The sequence below is a fragment of the Astyanax mexicanus genome, chromosome 20, assembly GCF_023375975.1.
Source record: "Astyanax mexicanus isolate ESR-SI-001 chromosome 20, AstMex3_surface, whole genome shotgun sequence".
NCBI lineage: Eukaryota > Metazoa > Chordata > Actinopteri > Characiformes > Acestrorhamphidae > Astyanax > Astyanax mexicanus.
The window spans coordinates 14,290,170-14,302,797 of record NC_064427.1 but is presented as its reverse complement, the minus strand read 5'-3'; the positions used below and the strand labels follow the sequence as shown (position 1 = coordinate 14,302,797).

Genomic DNA, 12,628 nt, shown 5'->3' with positions numbered 1-12,628 from the left:
GACAGGTGAGTGGAATAATTTGCATTGTTTCTCTTACTTTAACACAATTGATACAACTGCTGTATCACTGTATGTGGCAATATATTAAGATAAAATTGGCAAACAGTGTCTCTAAGACATCCTTGTTTGTTCTTGTAAAATGTCTTCTACCTGAATGCAGATTTATATATTTTTTCTTTTCTCTATCCATTGCTTTGTTACTTTTCATTCTTTGCCTTGTTTCTATCAACTAGGGTTGCAACGGTATGAGATTTTCACAGTATGATAACCGTCTCAGAAAATACCACGGTTATCACGGTATCACAGTTTGTTACATATATTATTAAACTGACCCTTAAAGAAATTACAACAAAGGTTTTTTGTTCAATTAACTATTTATTGTAGAAACCTGGAACAATTATATAGATATTGTCTCCTTAAAAAAAATAAGGTGTACACCATCAGGTGAAGGAAACCAGGATTTTCCACTACTCTTAAGGGCATTAAGAGTGTATATAAAAAAATATATATATATATATATATATATATATATATATATATATATATATATATATATATATATATACACACACACACACACACACGTTATACACATTACATGTACTCTAAGAAGTAAAGATCCTGTATTTAAAATATTCAGTACAGTTATTTAAGTTTAAATTATTTAATATCTGATAAACTGAGCCTGGGTCAGTGTCTTTTCAACAACTGTTGTAAACGTCCGTTTTACTGCCAAGTTGGTATATAAGCAGATACTGCAGAAAGAGGGGATTTATTTCTGACATGATCCTCACAATAGAGATTTCTATTTTAAGGCTTTCACACGGAGTCTGGTTTTAACATATGAAAAACAGGCACGTCAGAATTTGAAAATAAACGCATGTAAATGAATGGCGTCTTTCACATCCAGTCCGGCCAGGACCTTTACACGGACACGTAAATCCATCGTAGCACGCACTTCACTCCTGTACCTGCGTGCCCAAATTTCGGATAACTCAGCGCTTTTGCGGGCGCTTACCGCATGGGTTGTGCACGACTACAAAGAGGTGTTATTTAGGTTCAGATTAAAATTATAAACTAAACACATACTTTGCGCTGCACAGCGGGGTGGTGTTCTCGGAGATGGGAGAACAGGTTTGATGTATGTCCACCTTTAGCTGCGACTTTACGGCCACATTGATTACAAATCGGATACCCATCCTCGGGTGCGTTCGGCGGGTATCCGAAATAGTCCCACACTGCTGATTTTAGTTTAGCCTTTTTTTAGGCGGATGGAGATTTGTTTAGTCTGATGCACTTTCTGCTGTTCTCACCGCTGTGTGCTGAGTAGCTGAAGCGGAGCAGAGTTGCGCATGCGCGGGTGAGTTTCTCCGCTGGCTTTCCTGTTACCGGTATGATAACCGTGCATTTTAATACCATGGTATACCGTGAAACCGGTTACCGCTGCAACCCTACTATCAACCCACTGTCCCAAATCCTTCTGGTCATGGTATGCTTGCCTGATGCCATAGCTGTCAGTTTGTTCTACCTTAATTTGGTGCTTTGTGGAATTTGTGTCTTATTTTTTAGTTGCTGTTGAGGTCTGTCAGACTCCCTTCAACTTCTGTGTTCTGAATTTCCTCCTTTATAGCTGCCAAAACCCTTCAAATTTTTAACATTGAGATGAAGAGCAAGATGAAGGCCCACACCATGACAGATGATGTGACTTTCTGGAAGTGGATCTCTCTGAATACCGTAGCCCTTGTGACTGATAACGCTGTCTACCATTGGAGCATGGAGGGAGACTCACAGCCGGTCAAAGTCTTTGATCGTCACTCCAGTCTGGCAGGCTGCCAAATCATTAACTACCGCACCGATGCCAAGCAGAAATGGCTCCTCCTTATTGGCATCTCGGCTCAGGTACCTTGTTTCTGCAGTCGTTTTTTATGTCATGGAACGTTTCTGTAAAGCTGCTCTGCAACGATATCAGTTGTAAAAGGACTACATAAATAAACATCTTGTTTAGTGTATTTAGGAACCAAATTGTTAACTTGCAGAACAAATGTAACATTTAAAAAAACTATTTTGTTGCAGCAAAACCGTGTTGTGGGGGCAATGCAGCTGTACTCTGTAGACAGGAAGGTGTCTCAGCCCATTGAGGGCCATGCTGCCAGCTTTGCTCAGTTCAAAATGGAAGGAAACACAGAAGAGTCAACTCTGTTCTGCTTTGCTGTCAGGGGCCAGGCTGGTGGAAAGGCATGTCTGTTATCTTTTATTTTAATTCAATGATGACACTGGCACACTGTTTTATTGCAGTTTATTTATTTAGAGGTTTAAGCATGAGCAGTTTACAGCCATTGTAGTCCAAATGTTTTGCGACATGTTCAGAAAATACTTAAAGTTTATGTATAGTTATTTGGGTAACAGTAGCATGTAATAATGACCTATATATAGATTTGAGAGTTAAGCACTTTGTAAGCTTACTCTTAACAAATGTATAAAAATGAATACTAAATGAATAGTAGGAAATTGGTGTAACTACAGCTGTAAAGATGTTCTGAAGAACACAGATCTAAACAATGAATTATGCTCTTGTCTTTTGTGATTTAGCTTCATATAATTGAAGTAGGAACACCACCGACTGGCAATCAGCCTTTTCCAAAGAAAGCCGTGGACGTGTTCTTCCCTCCTGAGGCTCAGAATGACTTTCCAGTGGCCATGCAGGTATGTAGATAGTGTGTAATATGTAGCTGTAGGTTGGCTGTTTATTAGCAAATACAGTAAAGTAGGAGTGTCACAAATGCTGTTACCATATTTTTCGCACTATACGTCTATTTTCTGGTCTATTTTTAAAACAAGATACCTATATATAGAACAATGAACTTTAATAATTATTAAATGTGTAAATATCCTGCATAAATACAACAAAGCCACCGGTTTTAATGCCAGCATACCAGTTATTTCTTATTAATGTGGTCTTCTCAGTAAATACTAAGCACAATAGACAATATTGATTGCTTAAAAATGATTGAGGTTCAATAATGTAATTATTGTGACATGCCCACAATGAATTGTTATGATCTATAGTAGTTTTGATATTGTCTATCATTTTAAACAGATCAGCCCCAAACAGGACGTAGTGTTCCTCATCACCAAGTATGGCTACATCCACCTCTATGACCTGGAGACGGGCACCTGCATCTACATGAACAGAATTAGTGGCGAGACCATTTTTGTTACGGCTCCTTATGAGGCCACTTCTGGGATCATAGGCGTCAACAGGAAAGGACAGGTATGCATATGAATCATGAAATGCTTGCCAGTATGTATATTACTCTCTCTTGCACAAATCTATAATGATGCCATTTCGGTTTACATTTCATAGATTTTTTTTGTGGTTGTGTTGTAGTTAGATTTTGGTAAAAATGATTGGATAAGCTGTAATAATACTATTACAGTGTTCCACATGTTTTTTTCCCCTCGTGACTGAATAAAAAAAGAAACAGAACTTTCTGAGAAATGTTTGCATTCCTGTAACTGCTGTATCTGAAAATGTGAATAAAGAAAACAAACACTATTTATTTTATCTACCAGTGAACACACACACACACATACACTCACACACACACAGAGCCTTCAGGTGCGAGGGAGGTGAAGGTAGAATCCAAGTTCGTAATAATTACTCGTATTAACATTTTTTTGACAGACCTGAACATCTGAACATGCCATTAACAGGGAGATGGTCAGGTGTTGTGGTTTTCAGGTGAAGCAGCAGCAGGACCCTTCTCATGCTGAATGCCGGTATGGGAGAAATCTTTCTGTAGCTGGTCTGCTCAGGCTTGGCCATGAATAATTTAGTGCTATCAGAGCTCCCAAACTCCAGTGTTGTCAGAGGGTATTGTTTCCCTGCTCAATAATACACACATTCTGTCTGAGACAACTAGTCGTTCCACTCCAAGCCACAGCCAGAGCCACAGAGTGTGGGTATTGTTAGTAGCTGTGTGTGTGTGTGTGTGTGTGTACAAGTGTGCGTGCGCGTGAGAGTGTGCGTGCGCGTGAGAGTGTGCGTGCGCGTGAGAGTGTGCGTGCGCGTGAGAGTGTGCGTGCGCGTGAGAGTGTGCGTGCGCGTGAGAGTGTGTGAGTGTGAGTGCGTGTGTGTGAGAGTAAATATAGTTAATTGGTGGTTTAGCATATTTAATAACTGTTTGGGTTCAAGGTTTAGTTATGGAGCTTAATCTGTCAGACTGAGCTTGTGACATGACAAAGGCTTGTGATGTGCTTTAATCTGTGTTTATTATTATTATTATTATTAATATTATTATTGCTGAGTTCACTCCATCACAATAACAGTCAGGGCTTGTAAGGGGAAGTTCCAGAGAGAGGTGTGTGTGTGTGTGTGTGTGTGTGTGTGTGTGTCATGTGATCTTGCCGTGGGTGGCATTGACTTGCAGCCCCAGTTCTTTCAGTTTGAGCAGAGGGAGGAGCCTGATAGTGAACCTCCACCAATCACATTACATGGAGACTAGAGCACGTCACTCAGCACGGAGGTATCATCCTCCACCCCGTCTCCACTCTGCCAGGATTACTACAGTGTGTGTGATTCCCAGCCTGTGTTACACACTCTTTCAGTAATGTGATCTGTTGAATTCTTGGCCCTTGTTTATTGTAGCTATAGTGTGTGTGTCCTTAAAGAAAACACTGATCACCCAGGCACCAAAATAATCATTAGTTGTTGTATAATAAAGTGAGTTCTCCCTGTAGAGCTGTAAATCATGTCTGCCTGGGAAAGTTGATGAAGTGTAACGTTGTAACTGGTTGTTACTCGGGGTGACTCACAGCTCTGCCCAATCATTCTCTCTATGCCTGAAGCTTAAATTGACGTCACCGATCCTTCCCCGTTGCCTACTGCTCTACTACCATTTCCCCCTACTCTCATTCTATTTTCTTTTCTTTCCTTTCCTTTTTTTTTTTTTTTTTTTTAAACTGCCCTCTCACATTCACACGGGCACCTATTTCCCTCTCCTTTTCTATTCCTTTTCTGTGGCTTTTCCTTTTGTACTGGAAAAGCCATTGTGCTATATTTACTCCTCTTTTCTCTCTCTGGCTATGAGTTGACCCATATTGTTGGGGATGGGTGGGTGAGTGGGCTGCGGTGGGTTGGGAGTGCCGAGCGCAGTGTATTCACGCGGAATAACAGCTGTAAATGTGACCCTGCTGAGGGTGATCTAGGTGAGCCACTGACTGTTTGTTTGAACATTAGCTGTACACGTTCTGCGGGCTCTGTCTCAGTACTGGTTTAGCTGTTGGAGCTGCTATTTAGTGTCGCCTGAATGCTGCTATTAAGAGCAGAACTCCCAGTGGGAATAATTTTTTCCAAGTCTATTTTAAGACCAATGCTGGGTTTTGCATGGGTGATAAAACTGCTCTTGATTATAAACGTAGCATAGCCAGAGCTCTGTTAAAAGAAATCAGTGTTATGTAAAATTTTTACCTTAAAATAGCAGCTTTAAAATCATGGAGTGTAATTGGCAATAAATAATTCAACACCCTCTTAAAGCCTAATTAAATTTTGCTAATTAAATTTTTTCAGACACATAATTAAAATACAAAAAAGTACAAGACATGTTCATAAATTAAATAAAAACTCTGTTTTTGAGCAAAGTAGACATAGCGGCTTGTTTGTGTTAATTTGCTCTACTCATCGATCCAGTCCCAGTGTTCCTGCAGTGGAGCTGCAGAGTGCACTTTAATCTGTATATTATTTGTTCATTTTATATTCAGTTGAGAACCAAAATCGGAAAATAAAAAAACAATTCATTATTTTGTTTTCGTTTTTAAATGTAATACCAAAAAAAATAAAAATAAATAACGGCTAGTATTTTCATATTTTTTTATATGATTCAAACAAAAATGGGAAGTTAAAAAAATGTATCAGAAGCCGGACTTGATTTAGATTACATCCAAGCCATTAGTGGCGCTATTATACTCTTGAATATATAAAACCTATGTGAATGTATAAAATACTTTTTTTAAATTAATTTAAAAGCCATTTGACCAGTGGTAGGATGGTCCCCCCTTAAATGTGAGTCTTGGTCCTCCCAAGGTTTGTTCCTCCTCCTGCAGCTCTGAGGGAGTTTTTCCTTGCCTCCGCACTCACTGGGGGTTCTGTTTTCTGTATTTTCTATGTTTAATCTTTTGCCTGATTCTTTTTCCTGTGATCATGTTTCTTTACAGCTGCTATGTGCCAACACCAGTTAAAAAGCGCTATACAAATACATTTGATTAGATTTTTCAACAGCATTTATTCGGATTACTGTTCCACCTTAAATTCTTACTGCAGTAATACAACAACAGTCATCCCTCATCAGTAAAAGCTTTATTTACTTTATTCATGACCGGGATTTACTGTATTTATGTTCCTTTCTTTGCAAATATATATCTTCACGTTCTTTTATATTCTTTCTCATCTGAGCTTGTGTTTGTGTTCTCGAGGTCTTGTCAGTGTGTGTCGAGGAGGAGAACATCATCCCCTACATCACCAACGTTCTGCAGAACCCGGACCTGGCCCTGAGGATGGCTGTAAGGAACAACCTGGCCGGAGCTGAGGAGCTATTCGCCCGCAAGTTCAACAACCTGTTTGCTGGGGGCAACTACTCTGAAGCTGCCAAAGTGGCTGCCAATGCTCCAAAGGTGTGGAGGGTGGGGGGCTGTTTCAGAATGGAAACAAGTTAGACCAATTTATAAGAGAGTTTTACTGACTACTGCTGATGCTGTTTGTTTATGAATGAGTATTATTTGATTTATTAGATTTATTGGTATCTAAATTGTTAATATACAAACTGGCATGCCAGACGTCGTGTGCCATAAAGAATGTTGTGCTGACCTGCGTGATATGCGTGAAGCCTTCAGGATTGAATGTGTGTGATTTCTGCCAGAGTCAATTGTCTGTTGGCACAGGCGGTTCTGGGCAGATTCTGTCCACTGTGGGTGTTAATGCCACACAGCTTCAAAAACTATCCATCTGCACCCTTACTCGATCTCCAGTAATTTACGTCGTCTTGCCATGAACACACTGTCCAGTGTTTAATCTCACCTGTAAGATGGCCTCTCGCAACTCATACACATGTTGCCATCCCCTGAGGTGATCAATTTACATACTGCAATCACATAACTTTTGGAAAGTAAATTGTCACAACTGGAGAGGAGGGGAAAACACTCACAGTGGAGAGGCTTTATTCCGGGGTGAGTGTGGAGCCTTTCTCTTGTTCCATTTCTAATGGAATTCTGGGTTGAACACAATGTAGAGAACTACTGCCAGATTCCAGATGTCAATGCTAAGAAATTGCAAAAATAGTGATTTTGCGTGACAGTAATGAGAGAAGTTACTGTGTTTTGTATGTAAAAGTCTGACCCACTTTTCTCTGTGCTGCGTGTTTGTTTGGATCAGGGGATTCTGCGTACTCCGGACACCATCCGGCGCTTTCAGAGCGTGCCGGCTCAGCCAGGCCAGACCTCTCCTCTGCTGCAGTATTTTGGAATCTTACTGGACCAGGGCCAGCTCAACAAGTTTGAGTCACTGGAGCTCTGCAGGCCCGTCCTGCAGCAGGGCCGCAAACAGCTGTTGGAGAAATGGCTCAAAGAGGACAAGGTATGCAAATGGGGGGGAGAGAGAGGGGAGATTAGAATCAGAACACACACCCTACCGGAAAGCTCTTCCTGTGGGAGTGCATCTGTATGACTGGGCGTATACTTGTGTATTTGAGAGGGTGAGAGAGGATGTTATCTAAGATGTTTGTGCTGTTTTACGTGTGAGGTAATGTGTTTGTTTGAGGGTTGTTTGGGTTTTTTCGTTTATTGGAAAGAAAATATCTACACTTCTCAAAACCTGGCCAGTAAATGGGACAGTTAATTGATTCTGGTCCTGTTAGATTGATCTGCAAACACAAATGGAAAGCACTGATCCATTTAGTTCAAGCCTGTCTTCTTTATCCTGCTCTATTTATTAGTAAACAAGCAATTATACAATCAGAATTGGTTAAAGTGTGTGATTGTGTGCGTGTGATTGTGTGCGTGTGATTGTGTGCGTGTGATTGTGTGCGTGTGATTGTGTGCGTGTGATTGTGTGCGTGTGATTGTGTGCGTGAGATTGTGTGCGTGAGATTGTGTGCGTGAGATTGTGTGCGTGAGAATGTGTGCGTGAGAATGTGTGCGTGTGATTGTGATTGCGTGCGATTGCGTGCGCGTGCGATTGCGTGCGCGTGTGATTGCCTGTGATTGCGATTGTGTGTGTGTGATTGCGTGTGTGTGTGTGTGTGATTGCGTGTGATTTTTGATTGTGTGTTTGTGTGATTGTGTGCGATTGCCTGTGATTGTGTGATTGCCTGTGATTGTGTGATTGCCTGTGTGTGTGATTGTGATTGTGTGTGATTGTGATTGAGTGTGATTGTGATTGCGTGTGATTGTGATTGCGTGTGATTGTGATTGTGTGTGTGATTGTGATTGTGTGTGATTGTGATTGTGTGTGATTGTGATTGTGTGTGTGATTGTGATTGCGTGTGAGATTGTGATTGTGTGTGATTGTGATTGTGTGTGTGATTGTGATTGCGTGTGTGAGATTGTGATTGTGTGTGATTGTGTGTGATTGTGTGTGTGATTGTGATTGCGTGATTGTGTGTGATTGTGTGTGATTGTGTGTGAGTGTGATTGTGTGTGTGTGATTGTGATTGCGTCTGATTGTGATTGTGATTGCGTCTGATTGTGTGATTGTGATTGTGTGTGATTGTGTGTGTGTGATTGTGATTGCGTGTGATTCTGTGTGATTGTGATTGTGTGTGTGTGATTGTGATTGCGTCTGATTGTGATTGTGATTGCGTCTGATTGTGTGATTGTGATTGTGTGTGATTGTGTGTGTGTGATTGTGATTGCGTGTGATTGTGTGTGTGATTGTGATTGTGATTGTGTGTGTGATTGTGATTGTTTGATTGTGATTGTGTGTGATTGTGATTGTGATTGCGTGTGATTCTGTGTGATTGTGATTGTGTGATTGTGTGTGTGTGATTGCGATTGCGTCTGATTGTGATTGCGTCTGATTGTGATTGTGATTGCGTCTGATTGTGATTGTGATTGCGTCTGATTGTGTGTGATTGTGTGTGTGTGATTGTGATGGTTTGTGATTGTGTGTGTGTGATTGTGATTGCGTGTGATTGTGTGATTATGTGTGTGATTGTGTGTGTGTGATTGTGTGTGTGTGATTGTGTGTGTGTGATTGTGTGTGTGTGATTGTGTGTGTGTGATTGTGTGTGTGTGATTGTGTGTGTGTGATTGTGATTGTGTGTGTGTGATTGTGATTGTGTGTGTGTGATTGTGTGTGTGTGATTGTGATTGTGTGTGTGATTGTGATTGTGTGTGTGATTGTGATTGTGTGTGTGATTGTGTGATTGTGTGTGATTGTGATTGTGTGTGTGTGATTGTGATTGTGTGTGTGTGATTGTGATTGTGTGATTGTGTGTGATTGTGATTGTGTGATTGTGATTGTGTGATTGTGATTGTGTGATTGTGATTGTGTGTGTGATTGTGTGTGTGATTGTGTGTGTGATTGTGTGTGTGATTGTGTGTGTGATTGTGTGTGCGATTGTGTGCGATTGCATGTGTGTGTGATTGCCTGTGTGTGTGATTGCCTGTGTGTGTGATTGCCTGTGTGTGTGATTGCCTGTGTGTGTGATTGTGTGTGTGTGTGATTGTGTGTGTGTGTGATTGTGTGTGTGTGTGATTGTGTGTGTGTGATTGTGTGTGTGTGTGATTGTGTGTGTGATTGTGTGTGTGATTGTGTGTGTGATTGTGTGTGTGATTGTGTGTGTGATTGTGATTGGATTGTTTGTGATTGTGTGTGTGTGATTGTGTATTGTGATTGTGTGTGTGTGATTGTGTATTGTGATTGTGTGTGTGTGATTGTGTATTGTGATTGTGTGTGATTATGGTTGTGTGATTATGGTTGTGTGATTGTGTGTGATTGTGATTGTGTGTGATTGTGATTGTGTGTGTTTGTGTGATTGTGTATTGTGATGGGTATTGTGATTGTGATTGTTTGTGATTGTGATTGTTTGTGATTGTGATTGTTTGTGATTGTGTGTGATTGTGATTGTGTGTGTGATTGTGTGTGTGATTGTGTGTGTGATTGTGTGTGTGATTGTGTGTGTGATTGTGATTGTTTGATTGTGATTGTGTGTGTGATTGTGATTGTGTGTGTGATTGTGTGTGATTGTGTGTGATTGTGATTGTGTGTGATTGTGTGTGATTGTGTGTGATTGTGTGTGTGTGATTGTGTGTGATTGTGTGTGATTGTGATTGTGTGTGATTGTGTGTGATTGTGTGTGATTGTGTGTGTGTGATTGTGTGTGTGTGATTGTGTGTGTGTGATTGTGTGTGATTGTGTGTGATTGTGTGTGATTGTGATTGTGATTGTGATTGTGATTGTGTGTGTGTGATTGTGTATTGTGATTGTGATTGTGTATTGTGATTGTGTATTGTGATTGTGTGATTGTGATTGTGTGTGTGATTGTGTGTGTGATTGTGTGTGCGATTGTGTGCGATTGCATGTGTGTGTGATTGCCTGTGTGTGTGATTGCCTGTGTGTGTGATTGCCTGTGTGTGTGATTGCCTGTGTGTGTGATTGTGATTGTGTGTGATTGTGTGTGTGTGTGATTGTGTGTCTGTGTGTGATTGTGTGTGTGTGTGTGATTGTGTGTGTGTGTGTGATTGTGTGTGTGTGTGTGATTGTGTGTGTGATTGTGTGTGTGATTGTGTGTGTGATTGTGTGTGTGATTGTGTGTGTGATTGTGATTGTGTGTGATTGTGATTGTGTGTGATTGTGATTGTGTGTGATTGTGATTGTTTGTGATTGTGATTGTTTGTGATTGTGATTGTTTGTGATTGTGTATTGTGATTGTGTATTGTGATTGTGTGTGATTATGGTTGTGTGATTGTGATTGTGTGTGATTGTGATTGTGTGTGATTGTGATTGTGTGTGTTTGTGTGATTGTGTATTGTGATTGTGAGTGATTGTGATTGTGAGTGATTGTGATTGTGATTGTTTGTGATTGTGTGTGATTGTGATTGTGATTGTGTGTGATTGTGATTGTGTGTGATTGTGATTGTGTGTGTGTGATTGTGTGTGTGTGATTGTGTTTGTGTGTGTGTGATTGTGTGTGATTGTGATTGTTTGATTGTGATTGTGTGTGTGATTGTGATTGTGTGTGATTGTGATTGTGTGTGTGTGATTGTGTGATTGTGATTGTGTGTGTGTGATTGTGATTGTGTGATTGTGATTGTGTGTGTGATTGTGTGTGTGATTGTGTGTGTGATTGTGTGCGATTGCATGTGTGTGTGATTGCCTGTGTGTGTGATTGCCTGTGTGTGTGATTGTCTGTGTGTGTGATTGCCTGTGTGTGTGATTGCCTGTGTGTGTGTGATTGTGTGTGTGTGTGATTGTGTGTGTGTGTGTGATTGTGTGTGTGTGTGTGATTGTGTGTGTGTGTGTGATTGTGTGTGTGTGTGTGATTGTGTGTGTGATTGTGATTGTGATTGTGATTGTGTGTGATTGTGATTGTTTGTGATTGTGTGTGTGTGATTGTGTGTGTGTGATTGTGATTGTGATTGTGTGTGATTGTGATTGTTTGTGATTGTGTGTGTGTGATTGTGTATTGTGATTGTGTGTGATTATGGTTGTGTGATTGTGATTGTGTGTGATTGTGATTGTGTGTGATTGTGTGTGTTTGTGTGATTGTGTATTGTGATTGTGTATTGTGATTGTGAGTGATTGTGATTGTGATTGTGTGTGATTGTGTGTGATTGTGATTGTGTGTGATTGTGATTGTGTGTGTGTGATTGTGTGTGATTGTGTGTGTGTGATTGTGTGTGTGTGATTGTGTGTGATTGTGATTGTGTGTGATTGTGATTGTGTGTGTGTGATTGTGTGTGATTGTGATTGTGTGTGATTGTGATTGTGTGTGATTGTGATTGTGTGTGTGTGATTGTGTATTGTGATTGTGTATTGTGATTGTGTGTGATTGTGTGTGATTGTGTATTGTGATTGTGTGTGTGTGTGTGTGATTGTGTATTGTGATTGTGTGTGGTTGTGATTGTGATTGTGTGTGATTGTGATTGTGTGTGATTGTGATTGTGTGTGATTGTGTATTGTGATTGTGTATTGTGATTGTGTGTGATTGTGTATTGTGATTGTGTGTGATTGTGTGTGTGATTGTGTGTGTGTGATTGTGTGTGTGTGATTGTGTGTGTGTGATTGTGATTGTGTGATTGTGATTGTGTGTGTGTGATTGTGTATTGTGATTGTGTATTGTGATTGTGTATTGTGATTGTGTGTGATTGTGTATTGTGATTGTGTGTGTGTGTGATTGTGTATTGTGATTGTGTGTGATTGTGATTGTGTATTGTGATTGTGTATTGTGATTGTGTGTGTGTGTGATTGTGTGTGTGTGTGTGTGTGATTGTGTGTGTGTGTGATTGTGTGTGTGTGTGTGTGATTGTGTATTGTGATTGTGATTGTGTGTGATTGTGATTGTGTGTGTGTGTGTGATTGTGTGTGATTGTGTATTGTGATTGTGTGTGTGTGTGTGTGTGATTGTGTATTGTG

General features: G+C 40.3%; 1 protein-coding gene across 3 annotated transcripts in view; it reads left to right on the top strand.

Annotated features, from left to right (window-relative positions):
- cltca (clathrin, heavy chain a (Hc)) overlaps nt 1-12,628 on the top strand; it is a 53,521-nt gene that overhangs the window by 13,219 nt on the left and 27,674 nt on the right. For all 3 annotated transcript variants that reach the window (XM_049469052.1, XM_049469051.1, XM_049469053.1), the window contains exons 3-8: nt 1,631-1,899; nt 2,074-2,235; nt 2,590-2,703; nt 3,098-3,271; nt 6,472-6,669; nt 7,427-7,627. In XM_049469052.1, the coding sequence (XP_049325009.1) occupies nt 1,631-1,899; nt 2,074-2,235; nt 2,590-2,703; nt 3,098-3,271; nt 6,472-6,669; nt 7,427-7,627 (1,118 nt within the window). The remainder of the gene's footprint in view (nt 1-1,630; nt 1,900-2,073; nt 2,236-2,589; nt 2,704-3,097; nt 3,272-6,471; nt 6,670-7,426; nt 7,628-12,628) is intronic.